Below are 20,010 nucleotides of genomic sequence, written 5' to 3' on the forward strand. Positions count from 1 at the left end.
TTTTATGTCCAAAATTAAATTGTGTGGTAACATGTCCATATGGGTACTGTGATCTTCCTGAAATCCAGATACATCATCACATTATTTTTTTCAAAAAGTTTCAGTGTAATACCCTAATTGCAATTTATGCATTTTTTTTCTTCTTTGCAGGAAACATCTTCCATATTTACAGAGCCCCTTCAAACTACCTTCTCTATAAGTTCATTCAGTAGAAACACAAAATTTCTTGATGTACAAAAGGGAGATGGGTACAACATTTGTATATTGTTTAGATAAAAATTTCACATAAAGTCAAACCTATTCCTCTGAAACCTTTATTATGGGAAGTGCAAAATCAATACAGAAGCAAAGGCCTATGCATTCTACATATCCTCAGAGCAGCAGAGGGAGGGACCAAAATTGACACCCTGAACTGCTTTGTGGAGGCTGTCTGGGATGCCTTCATCCAATGTAATTTGGAGCCTGTAATGATTTTGCAGAAAGTTCTGTAAAATTGTATCACCAAATAAAATGAAATCATGGTCTTTCTTTGCACTCAGCCTCTTCTGTAAGAATATATGAACGCTGCTACCAACTCAGATGTCAGAGCACACTGTTTTTCACTTTAGCTTCTTTAAATTGACAACATTGCAAAAGAAAAGAGAAATAGCTCTGGGTACCTCAAACAGCAGAACTGTAAGGAAATGTAGCAGACCTTCTCATGTGTAGCTTATGAGTTTACTTTGGAAAGAACTTTAGCACTTACTCCATCTGTGAAGGAGGAACAAAGCTCTCCTGGACTGGTACCAACTTCTATTCGTTTTGGAACAACCCCTCACCCCCCAGCTCATGTTGCAGCTCCCTTTCAATTTCTTTTTGTTAGCTTGCTTTTTTAGCTGGCTACATACACTCTGAAAATTGCAGAATTACAGAACTGGTAGGGTTGGAAGGGACCTCTGGTGTAACACTTCTACCAAGGAAGGGTAACTACAGCAGCTGACACAGGAATGTGTCCACGTGGGTTTTGAATGTCTCCAGAGAGGGAAACTGCATAAGCCCCCTGGCCAGCCTGTTCAGTGCTCTGCCACTCTCAAGGTAAAGAAGTTCTTCCTCAGGCTGAGGTGAAACTTCTTGTGGTTTTTTTTAAGGCCATTGCTCCTTGCCCTGTCGCTGGGCACGGCTGAGAAGAGCCTGGCACCATCCTCTTAGCACCCACCACTGAGATACTTATATGCATGGATGAGATCCCCTCCCAGTCTTCTCTCCTCTAGACAGGCCCAGCTCCTGCAGTGTCTCATAAGAGAGATGCTCCAGTCCCCTTAATAATTATTCTGATGGTCCACTAGACTCTCTCCAGCATGAAAAATGAACACGACTACAAACACATTCAATAATCAAATCAAACACTCATTCTGTTTTCTTTATAGACTTACATTTTATTACAGACTAATATGAAACCATCTCATATTCATACTAGAATTACTGTAATTACTTGTGAGCAAACTTAAACCAGTCTTGAATGTTTATATTTATTGCAAGCAGATTTGTATCTCCTGCTCATATATTCTACATAAGGATCCAAAATGTGGCTGAATATAAAGAAGTTATATTTGGTTGTCTACAGAAATAAAATTTAAAAATAGTACTGAAAATAAATTTTACAGTAATGTATTCACACAATGACTCTTCAAATCAAATAAATGAAGTAATATAGGATAATCTGAATATTAGATTTGAAGGCTGATTTGTTTTCAAATAAATGCACCTAAAATTGTTCAATTAAAAATAAATGTCAGTATTTGGTGCTGATGACTACAGACATCTTTAATGTTTAAAGCACAGATAACTACCCCCAGGCCCCTACAGCAACTTTCGCAGATTCTACTTTACATTAGATCATGAAAGAACCTCTAAAATGCAAAGTGTACCTAGCACAGAATTTATGTCCAAGACTATGCAGATTGAAATCCTGTGAATTTTCATAAGGTAAAAAATTAAAGCTATATAAACTGATTTTTTGATTATTCTGCAAAGTAGAATCATGTATGTTCTTTTGTAATACTTCCACAAATTTCCATTAAAGCTTTTTTAACAGAGACAGTAGCATGAGCACAAGGATCCCACTGGCTTCCAAAAGAAAAGTAGTGCAGTTCCTCAATTAAGCTATTTTTTTCTCTTATTTTTGCAAGCCAGTTGGGTCAAGACAAACAGGCTAATGCAAGCAAGAAAGTAAACTGTAAGCTTTTACATTAAGTGGCTGAACAAACAGTTATTGTACATGGTAAAACAAAAAAGATCTTTTGCCACAAGCCACTGCAGGAATATATGAGTTTCAGTGGCCAAAAAGCTTGAAATACTTTCTAAGTCTTCACGTACATTCGCTTAGCGCTTACCAGTTTCAAGACATTTATAGAAGCAGTTATGGAGACATTATGCTGTTAAAGCTGCAACAATTTAAACGAGGCAAGTTAGAAGGTTACGTAGATTTTTAGACTTTTCCTCTTTCTTTTTTTTCTTCATACATAAAAATCTGTCTCCTTTCAGTGTCCCACCCATAATCAAAGACTCTAATGCATTTTGACCTAATTTCTACTTCTTTATCTTTTTTATCTTTTGCAGTAAAACTCCCAGGTTAACACCTGCTGCAGTGGACTAGGTTTACATGGCAATAGTAACAGGGACTGACGCAAAAACACATCAAGTGAAGCCAAGTTGATGTTTTATGTTCATTTCATTAAACAGTCTATTTTAACAAACAAACAGCACCAACTTTTAAAGGTAAAAGTATTGCTAAATCAAAGCGGAAACTTCCACTTAAATTCAAGCATTCTTTCTCCTCCAAAAAATGACATGTTGAATTAAAATTTCTCAAACATGTATACAGGTGTTTCAGCCTGAACAATGTTGTCAACAATATCTAAGCAGAGGGCTACATGAAGTTTGCAATGAACTGCTTTGTTAGTAGGCAGAACAGGAATGCAGCATTTTCAAAAAACATCAAGCAAAAATTTCCTTATTTAAGGCTAAAAGATAGAACTCACAAAGTAAAAAAGCAGGAGGCTTTATAGAGTAAAAAAGCTAGCAGTTATAATATAGCACTGCAAGTACAGCGCTCTAATCGCTGCTACCACAAATCCCAACAGAACATCAATAATTTGGGTGAGACTCATAGAGCAACAGACCTGTATTTCTAATTTGACATTCATTAGAATTTTAACATTCAGCCACATCTCCACTCTAAGCTAAATTTAAGTGGCCAAAACTTATAGTTATAAAAAAAGCCTTCAAAACATATACTTAAAAAAAATAGAAATGGTGTGTTAACAAATGTATGCGTAAAACAGATTTATAAATAGCTACAGTATGAAAAATATTTCAGTGCAAAGGCAATTTTAAGATTTCTAAAAAATACATTACAAATAATTTGTTAACTACACACAAGAAATTTGTCACTGCTACTGGTATAAAATGTATACCCATATTAACTTCTTAAAAATATATACACCAGTGTTTTATGTAGGGGACGGCTCTAACTGACCAACATTCAAGTCTGCAATGGCAAGTATATGTACACACACCCACACACGTGTATGTATTTCGTAATGCTACTGCTGTAAGGACATTCTTTGAAACTTAAAAGTGCTATATGTTAAATGATAAAAAACGTTTATTTGTGGTGCTCACTGTTAGACTTTGTAAAATTCTGTTATCTTTGGTATACTGAAGATTTCATAACTCACTTTACAATCTCTGCTTGACCCAGGGCATTTTAATAACAAATCACTGTTTAATATGAAAGCTACTCAGAATACTGTGAGGAACATTTCCTTCTAAGGTAATTTTTCTTTTATTAAAAGGTAAAGTAGTAAGTAAACTTTTGCCTCTGTTTTTTCTTGTTAAAACACAAAAAAGGAAATAATTTTGCTTTACCACCCTTGTCCATGTGAAAGACAACTAACAATGTATTGGCCAGGTCTTCCAATAAGGTCTGATTCCAAATATTTTGTTTTCACACTGAAATAATTTTTTAGGTAATGTCCTCACAGAGGTATTGAATAAGGATGGCTGTTAACCAGTTGTAACCACCAAGCTGAAATTGACTGAAATCGGATTACTCTTTCAGATATTTTTGCACCCCAAAATAAAACACTGGACTAAAGAAACAACACAAAGATGAAGCTAATAGTTGAATTACTGCAAGGTAACAAATGTAGCAGAGAAAACAGAAGTGCAAGTTGGCTGTCATTCTTAAGGGAATTCAAACAGAATCCTTTGTTTCTATAGATAGAAACTGTTTCTACAGATAGTTTCTATATCCCAACTGTGGTTCACGTGTTAGTCAACAGTTGTGTGCCACCTCGTGGTTTGCTTGCAAAAACTAACAGTTGTGTGCTTAATAATGTATCTACCAAGCCTATTAGCCAGTATCTAACCACACATGCACACAAAAAAAAATTAGAATTAAGAGGATGAATCAAGACAGTAAAAGATACTCATCCAGAAAACCAGCTTTTCTTTTTTTAAGAAAAAAATCCAACAAACTGTGTCAAAAAAAGCTTAATATGTAGTACTTTCTGCTATATATGTATTTTACAATCACAGGGATAAGAAGTGAGAACTTCAGATAATGTGCATCTTTGACAAATTCAAAGATATTTTAGGCAAAATGCTTACATTCAGTTTATAAGTAGATACTGACATTGGTGATATTTACTATTTAACAGCCAACTTCACTTCATATTGTGTGTGCATACTCTACACAGGGTTTGTTTTGCCTATCTTTCTACAGGGGAAAACTAACCAAAACCATACATAGCCCTGATTTGGCCACTTACAAGGAAGTGAACATTAGAGAGTGTTTCTTGAAAGCAGATTTGCACAGAGGAAACACCAGTTTGTTCTACAGAATGAGCAAAGAAAGAAAAAAAGGACAGAGGAAAATCAGAAACAGCGTTTGCTAAATATGCTTTAGGAGAATCTCATTTGAGATAACTGAGACAATTGCTCCTGGCTGAAAATGAAAACTGTTGATCTCGAAATGTAGGTCACTGACTGAAACTATGCACTTCAAGTAACAAAGAAAACCACTAAAGATGACAGAAGTAGTAAATACACAGAAATCTTGACATAGGATGAAGAGAATTTTTAGTGATACCAGTCTCACAGTACCAGACTGTGCAGATTGTTCATTGCTCCAGTAGTTCAAAACATAAAAGGGGGGCCTACTGGCCTGGAAGGGTTCATACTTCTAGCTCTTGATCCTGTTTGTCTCAACACTACCTCAGACAGCAAAAGCCACATATAGTTTAATATGTTTCTGTGACATGTCTGTTTCCTGAAAAAATAAATAAACAAAACCACAGTTTTTAAAGGCTTGACTTGGTGTTGTGTCATATGGACGTTTCCAAACCTGACCCACTGTGGTGGTAGCCTGCACTGGAACGGCAATGCTTATTTGAATAGCCAAAGACAGATGGAAGTACTGAATAATCAACGCCTCTCCACTGCGTAAACATCACTTTTTTAGAATGAGAATTAGACCTTCTTGCTGGGGAATTGCTGCAGTCACTGCTCCTGTATCTTGGGCTTTTCAGACAGGCAAGAGGTGTGAATTCTGAGATGTGCTCCCGACAGTGCCTCGATGCATTCTGTTAAAAGGAAAGAATAAAAGAAACAAATACACAGTAAATAGACAATCTTGGAACCAAAAGTACATAAGTGTTTTCTTTCATAAGAGCACTGTCCCCTTGGTATAATAATACCTTTACCTAGATCACCACTCTGGCTATTTGTTCCATGTGAAAGCATAATCTCATGTTGCTTTGCAATCAACCAGTTTCAACATGATTAGTTTTATATTAAGACCTACAGAACCAGGCATGATTCTACACTTAACTTCTAAACCTGATAATGGACACTTCAGAGAAGAGATGAAGACACAGAGGCCCACCTTCAAATGGAAGTCTTTTAAATCAAGGTTATGTCTCATTTTGGAATTTCCCTTTGTTTTACCCCTGAATTTCTTATGTGGAATTTTAAGACAGGTTCAAGTACTTTGCCCTGTACCTCCAGAGAAAGGAAATCCTTTACAGTCAGTTTGTGGTAACAGATGAAGCTTTCAGAGTTTAATGCACTTGCTTTGTACTTCTAAGCAGTATTGAATTTTAGACTTGCTTAGGTTATGTGTAGCACCTATACAGGCAATTTATACTGTACATCTCAATACTATCTTGGTCCAATTGCCCATTAGAATTTATCTTTCTTACATAACCACTTCACACTCTGGCAGAATTGGCATGCCCACTGAGGAAATGCTCAGGACTACAAAACACCACAGCTGCATGACAAGAGTCTGCACATGTGCACCAACTGAAATAAAACTAGCACAGCCCAATGGGTTTTCACTAAATGCACATATAATTTTCAGGTATAGAGGTATCTAACATATAAATGCATTATAAACATGGTTCAAAGCAATGTTATTCCTCAATCTCCCTATTAATGCTATATGAATCACTTAATCTTCTATTCTTAATCATCCCCTTTTTCCTTGTTAATCAGAACCCAGTAGCAAAAAGGACAAAATCACAACATAAATATTAATGATGTGGCTTATAAAACTTTGGCTGCAATAAAACATGACCCTTTAATGCCAAGGTTGAAATACTACTCTTGCATAACCTAGAGCAATCTGAAAGCTCTCTTAAAAAGACACTCCTGGAAAAGTCACAAAACTATCCTAAACTGCTCACCACAGTAAGGCCTGAGTTCTTTTAAACACATATAGACCAAATAGCAACATTATTACATAAGAATCAGGTAACAGATTCGCAAATTTGCTTTGGAAATGTAAGAGGGAGTAGTCATACAGTTTGGTAATTAATTTCCCTATTCTTTCAGCTAGAAAGTGAAGCATTTTAGTTACCACAGATAGTTCTAAAAATAAAATGCTTTTTTCTACACATGGCTCTGCCTGAAGATAGTCAAGGAAGCTGATGTTTTCTACTACTACTTGTGTAACAGTCATTAAAAGTAAATCAGCTATTTTAGTTACTTTCAGCTACTTTAAAGTACTACAGCACAGAGAGGACATGACATTTGTCCTTTCCACATACTGAAAACTTTGCACTTTCACTTAGCTCCTCATACGCTGTTTTTGGGGTCAGGAGAGCAGGCAGGGACTGGAGCAGTCGTGGCATCCAGGTGGGATTCATTAGAATAAAGAGTGTACCTTCTTACTCATTTGTGTAAGCAGTAGCAAAGCAAAGAACTTCATTCTGCTGGCCTTCTGTTTGGGGAATTTAGCTCACCACTTACGCTGCTGTCTCAGCCAAATTATCACACTTCTCTCTTGATCTGAGGCAGTGACACGGCAATGCCCCGGTGTGTACAGAACACAGCACTGTGGCAGACACTGTCAGATGCACAGCCCAAGTCTTCTGACCCAAGGTCGTATTCACAAGTAACTCACTATGATTACCTTCACATATTACCATCTGCATTTAGTCTATATATGTATTCAAGAACATGAAAAATGATGGATAAACTGCTTGTGGGTAAGAATTATCTCTGACTTTATGTATTCTACATTGTGTTGTGATGTGAGTACATACTACAGTGATGACTGCAGTTCTTACAGAAGAAATGTCACACAACACCTTTATATAATACACTGCATTTATAGGACATGAATATGGATATATCGATTTATGCGTTTGCTTCACATGATTAAGTTTTTGAGACAAAAAGATCTTACCTGTGGCATGGAACATCTCTTGCAAAAACTAGGCTCGCCAAGTAAAACATAATGATTTTGTATCAACACTGATAAAGTACATCAAAAACTCTGGAGGAAACAGTTGATTTGTAAATAGCACCAATAGAAATTAATCCAAATTGGCAACACGTACAGTACTGTTACCTAGCTTTGATCTAATTATGGCTCGGAAGGTGAAAGATTTCCTTCAAGAAGTGGCCCTTCGCAGTTCGTCAGTGCATTTTGGGCTGTTTTATGTCTCATACTCTTCTGCAAGGATGAGGAAAAACAGTGAGACTCTTGCTGAATACAAGAAATGAGAATGAACTGTACCATTTGGTAACTGTTATAGCAAAGTCCTGTAAAAGTGATGGATTTTCTGATAGATTTAAAAAGGAAAAGTTATCCAGTGTAAAACAAGGTTTCTATTTCTGGATCCTGAGATTAAGCATTAGAGGGTGTTTTTAATTCCATTTCAAACTCTGTTAAAAAATTACTCTCAGAAGCACTAAACTGACCAAGCACTGTGGGCTGTGTCCTGCCCTCTAACAATAACCTGCACTGAATGGGAGAGGTGCCTGTGCTAGCACGAGGCCAAATCCATCCTACATTAAGGGGTGGACATCCCCCTTCACTACTCCCGTGAACAACTGGCAGCTGAAGGGAGCGCCTCACACCGAGGTGATGGGGCGGTGCTAATGAGGGCTGACTTACAGCTTAGTCATTACACTATGGGCCAAGAGGGCCGGGGAGTTGCCAAGGAAACTTCTTCCGCAGCATTCAAATATTGCAACGGCAAGATCCATTGCTTTGTTTCCACAGAGGAGGAGCCTGACACGTGACAAAGGCAGCAGTTTGCTGGGGAACACTTTTCTGAGCGCCCAGTGCAGTTGTTCACCAGCAGCTAAGCCCACGGCAGAACAGAAGAGTGATGAATTCCCAGAGAAGCTTCCCCAGGCAAAAGGACCACTTTGGGTTTCCCCAGCTGCAGCAAAGGGTAAAGATCTCATAATATGGCTGATGGCCCAAGCTTCTGACTGAGTGAAAGCGAAGTAAGAAATCATCAGTCAAAAACAAAGAGAAAAAGAAAAATATTTCTTAAAAACGGATGAAAGTACAGAAGTCATTTACAGTTCAGAAACTAAACACCTGGTATTTCAGCTACCAAACACTTGGAATTGCTGAAACACTGTCAGAGTGAAAATTATAAAAATGGAAATAGGATAATTTAAATTGAATTTATATTTTTGCCAACAGAGTGGCTGAAATTCTGCTACTGACAAAAGAAGAATAAAAAAGAAGAAAATATAATCAAAGTAGATTTGATATATTAAAAAAATATCCTATTGCTTTTTAGAAGTAAAAGCTGAAAGAAACCTCACAGCTGCACAATCACCAGTTAAAGCACAAAATTCAATTTGTCATTGAGCCAGAGTTGCAGAGATTACATATATAAGAAATAAGTAGATTTTGACCAAAATTACCAAAAGGCAACAGATTCCTCCAAAGCTTTTGCAGAAGTTATGTTTTAGCCCAAGAAAACAGTTCATATGTATATATATGTATATAAATATCAATTTACATGCACATATATATACATACATATATATATACACTCATATGTACATATATGTATGTCTATACTCATATATGTCTGTATGTGTATATATATATATATATACACATATATATACACACACATATATATATACATATATCAGGAAAGCGCTCTGAAAAAACCTCACAGTTATATGCGGTATGTTTAAAAACATCCAAATGTTAATGATGGTAAACAATCGCTCACCACACACTGGAGTGACTCTCAAATAACTGAAAAATTTAGAAGTATAATAACTGCATCAAAGGTTAACCTGGGAAAAGTAACCTGAGAAAATATCACTAGACCTCTGTTAATCTTTTCAATTGTTCACAAAGCCTTTTTGTTATAAAGAAAGCAGAATCACTTTTAGGAATCCAGTACATTTAAAATAATTATTTGTAAGTTCAGTTCAGACCAATCCTAAGGCACTTAAGAGGCAATTTTAGTCAGAGTTGTTGATAGCGAAAAAAATTGTGGTTTTCCTCTAATTTACATAATTACAATAAATTTCATTGACTATATATTTTTGAGGGGGAAAGAAGGAGGAAATACATTTTTTTATCTTAACTGCTTAAGAAAGAAAGATATAAAACCTGCAATGGAAGCCAACAGTCTCTGAATATTAAGTACAAAACAGTTTTCTTGCAGAATGTAGAGGAAACAAGATTTACTAGCATTTTTTCTACTTTTATATTAAATAATGTCATAAACTTTCTGATCTTGAGCTGTTTTCTTTCTAGAAGGAGCACAGAATTTCATAAAAGGGAATATAAGAAAAGCTCAGTTTCAAAATGCATTCCTGAAAAAGAGAAAAAACTGCATTTTCTAGCAGCAGAGAAGATACATTAATATATTCCAAAGACTGTTTAAGTGGTTACCAGTACCACATTTCCAATACAATGCTAGCAACATCAGCCCAATCAGAATTATCACTTGTTTATGTGGCCACTATCCTACTTATTCAGGTACAGTGGAAACACAACATGCATTCATCTACAGACAGACCAATGATTAAAATGAGGATGTAAGAGTCATAGATTCCTGAGACAGAAACATTCTGTAAATTGCAGCAAGAACAGTGACAAAAATTGATAGTGACAGTGATGGACTGTGACAACAATTCATAAAATCCTTGAGATACACAGAAGGAAAAAAACTGTACTAAAAAGTATCCCTCAAAATATAGCTCACACGAATCACAAATGGAGATAGTGAGTATGGTAAATAACTTCTGATGATAAACTTTTTAAAGTCCTTGGAATGAAATGGCCAAGCATGCAGAAAGGCAGAAAAAAGTCACCTTTTGTTCCATTAGAAACTTAGACTGCTTGAAGTCTGAGAAAGCATAAAGATGGTGGACTGCTCAACAGAAAGGCACTGATGTTTAGTCTGATTTCCCCAGAAGATTGTAGGAAGCAACCGAGCACATCATTTATGTTTAAAGCAAGGTAGCAGTTATTTAGAGAAAGCAGATTGGAAGACAGGAAGAAACAAAGAGAGGGAAGAGGAAACACAAGCAATATAATTGGTTAAAATCACAGATCTTTGACTAAATATTAGAAAATTGCCAGTGTTGAGCCCCAAGTCTGCTTTACTATTGATTCATTTTCCAGTACCAATACACAATGTCTGTAAGAAATGCTATGATACTTTTGTTAGGGGTTTTTATTTACTAGCTTGTTTTTTTACCTTAACCCTTGCTCATTCTCTCTCTTTAGACTTTTAAATTAACTACTCAGAATCTATACTGAGGTCAACTCCTTGCACAAGTAGTACAAATAGCAGAGACATCTAAGATCTCCAAATGAAAAAAAGCATTAAATACTGATCTGGGAATGCTTTCCTGCTATTCTTTATTCTTTCCTAAAGTGAGGCATTATTACACCCGTATAGTCTAGGAATATAAAACAGTAGCAGAGGGTTTTACATTAGCCACAGGGATATCTTTTTTCCATGGTAGCAAAGTTCCTTTATTCCTCTCCTCTTAATGCAAAGTAGCTTCTCAATTAAACATCAAAATCCTATCTAATCCCTTCTGTTGTTGGTAACTCTTTCTTTTAACCTACTGGTGGCAGCTGATGGTCTGAAAAGGGCAAGGGCAGTAACATTAGGTTTAAAGTTCAGCACCTCTACTGTCCTTCACGTTCTATCATATATAATATATAAAAGTTTACTGTGGTTAGAATACAGGAAACACTTTGTATTCATGTCCTTCCCACAGAACCTGGCTTCCTCTCCAGTCTTAGAAGAGCTGACCTGTATTTACACAGTCATTTCTCCTTTTGGGCTCATCGGGAGAGAAAAGATTTTAAAATCCTCGTCCCACTGGCACAGCAAGGCACATTTATGTACAAATAATGGACCAGAACAGGCAAAACATAAGTTGAAATATAAAAGATGAAAAAATTATTAATAGGATATGAGTAAGTTTTAATACATGTGTTTTTGTAACAGGCATCAGTAAGTTATCAGATGTAAGTGCCTCTTATCTACCCTTATGGAGATCCCAATCCCCTTGCTCTTCTTATCTCCTCAAATCAAAAAACATGTTGAGCCATGTAGCTGTCTCCCACCATCCTCATCAGCTGCTTTCCCTGTGGTTGCTGGTATGGAGACACAAGTGTTGCCCCAGGACTCAGGTTAGTGCCACCACATAAATAACAGGCAGCATCTTTCACCATATTGTTCGGACACCACAGATGAGGAACCTCTGCTCTAATCTCTGACCTTGGCCTAGGTGATTAGACATTTGTAATACAAAAAACCCCCCCTAGTTTCACAATGAAAAAGATTATTTACCTGGATTCTTTCTGTTGCTGTAGGCCACAACTGCCTGCATAAGACCTTCTTCAGAACATCTGGAAGAAGGCTGACAGTTATGAGCAGAATTATACCCAGCCACGCAGGCCCACTGGACAGCATTTGCATGAACACATAATACATCCTCTGATAATTGAGAAAAGGCCTGGGAGGAAGAAAGATAAAATAATTATTTCAAAGAAAAGCTGACAGTATTAAATACAAGAATTATGGCAGTGATGAATTACTTCAGGTTCAGTTTCCCAGTTTGTGGGAGTTTGCTCATCCCAGTCTTCTCAACGGGAGAGCTAACCATGCATCTGGAGAGAACTACTCTCCTTTTGTTTTCCAGACTGCAGGAAATACCATGCTGTCCCCTCCTTGTCATAGTGTCTCTCTCTTGCAAAGTTAAATTAAGTTCATTTTTAAAGTGTATATGCTCTTCCATGTACCCTCATATTGTCCCAGGTATTTTCCACCTTTCTTCTTAGTGTCCCACCCACCATTCCCCTGGTCTTTGCTAAGGCACACTGCTTTGTATGTATTCTCAGAGTAAGGCTCGTTAACCACACTTATTTTCATACCTCTCAGGCTCCCCTAAGCATCTCTAATGCTTTCATGTTATGCTCCCCATCCTATTCACCACATAGTTAATTCAACCACACTATCAATACCTTCTCTTCACTATCTCCCTGTATCCCATGCAATTGCATGATTATTAAAATGCCATCACTGTATGTGACTGGGAAGCAGAGGCCATAATCACTAAAAGCCAAGATCAAGGGACAGTTTGCAGCAACACTGCGGTGTAAAACCCTGTCAGTTCCCTGACAGTTTCCAAAATTTGATAGTATTTGCATACTAAAAAGGTAACTAAACTAAAATACATTTTTCTATACACACAGTCACTCTCTAGTACACAGCAGCAAGGTTGGTTGGAAAACATTATCTGGGAAAATGTCACTTCTGCAAACTGATGCTGAAGAAACTGAGATCTGATCTTACTAGAAAAAAGAAGAGGCAGCTAAATATCCAAGGAGTTAAGAGGTAGTTACTCATTTGCAAAAGACACCCTATATCCAAATCTCTTCTCTAAATTAAATGGCATCTTAATGACCAAGCAATAGTTAGCCCCACTCCTTCTCTGGTCTCTCAAAATATTGGGTAATCAAAGTAGAGTGACTCCAGCAGTAGTTAAAAAGATGGCCTTGTAACTGACAGCTCTACAAGTGTGAAACAAAATTTCCAGATCCTGATAGCAATCAGGCACAGTAAGAAACTGAACTTGTTTCAACTTGATTTCCTTTCCAAAATTTTCAGTTTGACTTTTAATAGCAAACACCCCAATATTTAAATTGGCTATGCACAAGAATTATACTAATTCCTACAGAGCTTCTTACCAACACGAATATGTAGGCGATCAGACACTTACAGTAACTCCACTTTGCCAAGTAATGAGGCAAAACAGTGAGTTCAAACACAGGACCCTTGGACATCCACATCACTTCAATATTGAGTTCCACTCCCTGTCTCTAGTTTTGACTGCTACAGCTAGCTTCCAAGACAAGCTCAGCAGCTGGTGAGTAGTCACCAACTGCACAGACATGACCTATTCTGTGACATTTTGAATCAGAAGGGCAACATCAGCTCCTTGAACCAACCCTTGAGCTGCTTTTGACTGACACTACTGAGATAAACCCAGTGGTAGTCTGGGGTCTGATATTCTCCTTGTGTTCTTCTTTAAGAAGATTTTAGCAGACATTCATTGCTAGAAGAGCTGAGTACTCTCCAGTTAGCAATTATGATGTGTTTAAAATAGAGTTCTGTATTGTATAAAGGCTAAATTTAATTCTGTGACAAAAAGGTAAAGTATTAACAACTTTATGTTTCTGAAACAACTTTTGCAATGCAATGAATATTAGGGCTCATACCAAATAATTCCTCCCCAGAGCAGAGAAAAGACAATGTAGAATATCAGTGATCCCCAGATCATGAAGTGATTTATCCACGTCCAATAGTGTGTATCTAGTGCAAGCTGAAAAAAGAGATATTATATGATGTTATTACTATCTAGATGCAACAAGAAATCCCAGCAGGAGATAAAATAGAATTATACCTTTTGAAAATAGGGAAGAACAGAACTAATTCTACACAGAATTAGTTAAAAACATCTTTGAAGTTTCAGCACAGTTAAGAAGACACAGATAGCAAACTCTTTACTTAAAGTAATAAAACAATGCATGGTAATAGAAAGAAATCAATATAAGAAAGCAACAATTAAAACCCAAATTTTAAGGAAGTGGATAAAATACAGCATACCTTACCTTAAATGTAACTGTGAATACAAGCACAGTGAACACCACTGTTCCAAAGGTCCAAGTTCCAAACATCTATAAAAAATGGTCCAAAGCAGTTATAGGCAATATTGTCCACTGTGTTGTAAATTGTTCAGAGTGAACATCTTAAAACCTAGTATTGTTTTGTATCATGAACTGACATTTGAGCAAAAATTGAATTCCTACATGATCTATCCAGTGCAAAACGGTTCTGGTTTCTTGTTCTGTGTATACACACCTCAGATTTCAGACAGCCAGAAAAAGACCAGAACCAATGCTCTGAACGTGAAGTTCACAAGTATATTTCCTAATAAAAATCAAAGGTAGCACAATTAACACATCACTGATATTGCAAAATGAGCTGCAGTCGTTTCACTAATCTTCTTGGACATCATCTTTTTTCTGATTTCCCTTCTCTGTTGGATGTCCTTGGCATCCAACAATTTCAAGGTGGTTCAACAGCATGTTATACAGATAAGCATAAGAATGTTTTAACCATACAAGTACAAAAACATCTGCATATGTTTTAAGATAAAACACTTTTAGCTTGTGTTTGATTTTTCTCCTCACTTGTATAATGACATAAAAACACTTCAGCTTTTCAAGTGGGCAGAAATGACCATTAATGCTGATGCAGGGAAGAACTAGTGGTGATAACTATCACAGAAGATAGCTTGGACTTCAGCAGCTACCAGATGACCAGGTTCAGAATCCAGAGAAATACTGAGAAAGTAAGCAATAGTTAGGACACTGTATTTTAGAAGAGACTGTGTTTGATTCAGGGTATTGCACCCATAAAAGACAAGTGCCCAAGAGATCTGAATTACTTTGGAAGGTAACTGTTGAGATGTATGAACTCCGTTCTGCAGTTACAACTTCAAGAATGAGACAACTTCCATGCAGGCATGGAATTTCAGCAGAAGATCCAGTTGGCAAAGTAGGATGTTACTGCATGAACAAAAAGGCAAAATGGGAACATTGAAGAGGTGATAAAGTGGGCAGGCAGCATACAGCATAAAAGCAGAGGAACAAATCACAAACAAAACTCAGCTCTAACTAGGATTTCTGAGGGGTGTTGAGGGGGACAAAAAGGATATTTACAGATATCCTTGCTTCAAAGGAAGAATGCCAGCCCACTGATGGAGTGGTAAGACAACCTAATGGAAGGTTTCAAAGAAAACCTTTGAATTACTCAATACTCTGGATATTAGTCTTCGCAAGCAAAACCTGCTCCTTGCATTTAGCAGTAAAGCTTGGGAAGGAAAGGAGCAGGCAACAGTGTGGGACCAAAAGGTTGAGTTGATCTCAAGGAGGAAAAGCAGTGGATGCAATATATTTTGAATTTAGCAAGGCATTGACACTTGGACAATAAGGAAGCAGGGGCTGGCTAAATGGACTACTACTACAGCTGAAAACAGGTTGAACCACAGGATTCAAAAGTCCCTGATGGATGGCCGGCTTCTGTTAATCAGTCAGTCAACTACACCATGAACAGCAAACTGGGCTGGAAATTGTGGAATACCCCTGTCAGTGGCTGGATGATGACAGAACACCACAAACAAACTACCAGGTGGTATAAAAATAGAGAACAGCTGAAATAACGAATGACAGAGTTTCAGTCCAGAGGAACCTCTGCTGATTTGAGATGCAGGCTAAAGGATACCTTATGGAATTAAATAAAGAGAACTGCAAAGATTTACACCTACGATGCAGTAGCAATCCAGGAAGTGACTGGCTCTGCAATGGCCCTGCTGAAAAGGAAGTTGCAGTGGGGTTATGTGGACTCCAGGCTGAATACAAGCCTATATTGTGCCCTCTCTATACATAAGGTAAACTGCACAGCAACTGGGAGGAACATGGCCACGGAAAAAAGGTTTTTATTCCCATCTACTCAGCTACAGTGAAGTAAAACCTGGAACACTGTGCTTGATTTTGGGCCCCTCAGTTCATGAGTGACGTGAAAAAAATAGGAAATGATCAGTGGCAGGCAACCAAGGTGTTTAGCAGCCTACAGCTCTTCTGCAAAGAGGGGTGCAGTGCTTACTCTGGTGAAAGGAAGGCTGAGAAAATCTAGCAGCTGCCCACAAATATCTGAGGAACTACAAAGATGAAGATCTGGAACCCCTCTTTAACAACAAGAAATATTCTGCTTAGCTACTGTGAGAAAGTTTTCCACCATGAAGACAGAAAAACATTGGAATAGGTTGCTGTGGAAGGTTATGGGATCTACGTCTTCAGAGATACTGAAAACATGAAAAAGGCTAGACAAAGCCTTCAGCAAATTTATTTTAATTAGCTCTGCACAGAGCAGTGAGTTGAACTGGATCATGTCCAATCTACACTTTTCTGTATGAGCTCACCCAATATTACATGACAGGGTATCCATGCGGGAAGTTGAACACACTTGTGTGAAAAATTGTGAAAGAAGACCGCAGCCAGCCACACGACATAAATCAGTAGGAAGCTAGGCTAAGACAACACAATCAACTGTGAATGGAAAAAAATTAAAATAAACAAATTTCTGGCCAAAAGATTCATTATTCTCAGTAAGCATTTCACTCTTCTAAAACTACTTACTGTGTGACCAAGTCTATTGAACACTAACTAGATAAAATTCAGAAAACCTTCAGCATTTTCATTTTTTACTTTGATGTGTAATAGGCTTATACCATCATTTTATTTTCTGTGCCCTATAAAAACTTGTGCAGTGAACACCAGACAGGAACCTGGATCAGTAACTACCAATCATGCTGTTTACCAACTTGCTTCTTGCAGTTAAATTTTATAATATTCTGGTGTCATGAGCTCTCAGAGACCCTACAGTCAGTCTAAGTTTCTGCATAATGAATCATTTGTCCATACTTGCAATAAAAGCTGCTAGATGAAGTAAAGAATTTGAAAAAACCTTCCCCTGTTTGTTAGGCTAGATAGAAAACACTGGTCTGCAACCAAACCTCTTATCCACTCATCTTATTGACTCAGAAAGTGAAGTCCCAGCACAGGGATAAGATCCATAAAGCTGCTACGTTAGCACAGAGAAAGGTAAGTGAGGCAATATGGGAAGGTGTGAGTTACAAAAATTCATAATGTTTTCTTAGTATTGAACGTCTCAAGATACTATTCATGTCTTCAGGCAATGAATCATTCTTTTCTAAGTCTGTTTGTTAACATCTAGATTATTAACAACTATTTTCCTATGTTCTGCTCCCAGCCTATCCAAGACTCCCCTTCCTCCTCCTGTGACTGTATTTGTTGATTTTCCATGTTCCAATTCAGCATTCTGCTCACCTATCTTCCTTCTTGTTGTTTTGTATTTCTCATTCTGTTATTCCTTTTTACTTGGTTTCTCTCAACCGAGCTTAATTGCATTTAATGTACTCTGTATCAAATGTTAAAATAAAGAAAATCACCCAGGAAACACATTTTATTATATGGGTAAACTAAGATGACATCTGCAATGACTTCTACAGTGTCTCTCTTTCTTCTTACCTTTTTTTCTGTAGCTGGTTTCTACCTAGTTGGGTTTTTGCAACACCAACCTTGATGTCCTATCCATAGTGGAACATCATACACACAAAGCAGTATCACAAATTAGTAACAACTGATAGGAGATAAATCTTTGGCATCTTAGTTTTGCTCATGAGACAATGACCAGTATATCTCAGTAATCTGAAATACACTTTTCTATTATTCTAGTAGTATCTTACTACAGGAAGCAAATAGTTTCAAACTGATTTCAAAACACTGAGAAACATTTAGGGGGAAACTGTGTGGAGGCAAGCTTAATTGTATGTTCATTTTATTCTGACAGGCATCATTGTATGGAAAAGATATCGACTTTGTTCATTTTTTACTGGTTTTGTGATAATAGTGGTTAGTTCATTTGTGGGGAAAAAAATTTAAAATTTTTGCTTCAGTACCTATTTTAACAGTCTGGAAACTGACTTGTATCACTACATATCACTTATGGCATTAGTGTTACTGTCAACTCTTTTATGTTCTTTACTGTTTTCTACCTTTTCCCTGTTCAATGATAACATATTTGTTGCAGCAGCAAACCTTTCAAACCTTCAAATTCTTCACTGACTTTTTCCAGATGTAAGCATAATTTAAAAACTGGGAAATAACTATCAACACCTATTAGCTTTCATGTGTGTATAAACTCATGTAAGCATCTCTGACTATTCCTGAACACTTGAAATTTTCAAGCCTTTAAATCTAAAATTGCAGCTCAGTATCTCTCAAGTCTTATACATAATCACAGGCACGCATCCTCAATAAAGACAAATTTTCTAATACAGATACTCAAGACTCAGAATGTCTCCTCAAGCAACACATTATCTTTAAGTGTTACCATGGGTATCTAGCTGTAGACTTGAACATTTGAAATTTGAGAATTAGGCATTAATCTGTCTTCAGAGCCTTAGAATTAGATTGAATGTGTGCAATGGAGGACAAGTAGAATTTCAGAAAGGAACTGAATCAGAATATTTGCAACACAAACTGCTTACAAGATTGGTACAGGTTATGATAAGTCTAATTTTCAGCACCATAAGTATATGGTGATGAACAATTTTGGACATCTAACAGAGAGCATAATGGTACCAAAAAAGCTGTAGAGCAGCATACAGTTCTGTCTAGTGGAAGTTTATTCTGTCCTTAGACAAAATGCTTTTTAACAAGCGTTCGCTCTCACACTAGAAGTTCATTTCCCTGACAGATGTCACAAAAGTGGTTTTTAATGATACCTGAACATTGCATTTCTAGCAAATGTATGTTGCGTACAGGCAAAAAAATTGTGTAGAGTTTATCTTCCCTCTCACTTTGAGCACATTTTCTAAGCCCATTAAAGCACATTATAGCATAAACTGTAAAAAAAATTCTACAGCAGAGAGTCAGCAACAAAATGTAGGTTACAGAAAAGCATACAACAGAATAACAAAATGCAAGGAAGCAAAAAGCTTTTTTTAAAGTTCATGGTTCTTTACCACACTTCATATATCTCAATATACTTTGTACAAAGTTCTTTTTATTTTAAGTACTTATAGAGTAGCTATAAAGAACATTTCTAACTATAGGCTTAAATGATATTTTACTGCTCTTTAACAGTTTAATTTAAGAACAGTGAAAGATGAAATGGATATCATGACAAATCCACAATAGTCTTACCATGTGAGTGCTGGTTGTCATTAACTGAGGATAGGAAGAGAAGCAAGTAGCAAAAAGAAAAAAAGCACACAAATAAAATAGACCAAAATATCAATGGATAAAATAAATAAAATGCAAAAGTTCATAAAATTTGCATTCATGTGACTGCAAAGCAAGTAGAGATAGATTATTTTAAGCTGCTATATGTAAAAAATAATTAAACTATTAAAAAGCTTGTTATATTTAAGATATTTTATGATCATTCATAACTACTCTACTGAGAGTTTTTTTGATACATTAAACAGATATTCATCAGATGCATGTTAAGTATGAAACTGAGAAGTTATTGTATAAATTCAGAAGTAATTTATGTTATTTATTTCTCCTAATTA

General features: G+C 36.7%; 1 protein-coding gene across 2 annotated transcripts in view; it reads right to left on the bottom strand.

The window, feature by feature from the left end:
* Window positions 1–1,394: 1,394 nt before the first annotated feature.
* ATP11A (ATPase phospholipid transporting 11A) overlaps window positions 1,395–20,010 on the bottom strand; it is a 118,793-nt gene continuing 100,177 nt past the window's right edge. The window contains exons 26-30 of one of the 2 annotated variants that reach the window (XM_066313803.1): window positions 14,459–14,524; window positions 14,066–14,169; window positions 12,135–12,300; window positions 7,901–8,005; window positions 5,541–5,627 (exon numbers count right to left, since the gene is read on the bottom strand). In XM_066313803.1, coding sequence (XP_066169900.1) covers window positions 7,916–8,005; window positions 12,135–12,300; window positions 14,066–14,169; window positions 14,459–14,524 — 426 coding nt within the window. In that variant the 3' untranslated portion in view covers window positions 5,541–5,627; window positions 7,901–7,915. Of the gene's footprint in view, window positions 5,628–7,900; window positions 8,006–12,134; window positions 12,301–14,065; window positions 14,170–14,458; window positions 14,525–20,010 lie in introns of both variants that reach the window. The other variant, XM_066313802.1, reaches the window with a different exon arrangement.

Source organism: Sylvia atricapilla, chromosome 2 (assembly GCF_009819655.1).
Source record: "Sylvia atricapilla isolate bSylAtr1 chromosome 2, bSylAtr1.pri, whole genome shotgun sequence".
Classification (NCBI taxonomy): Eukaryota; Metazoa; Chordata; class Aves; order Passeriformes; family Sylviidae; genus Sylvia; species Sylvia atricapilla.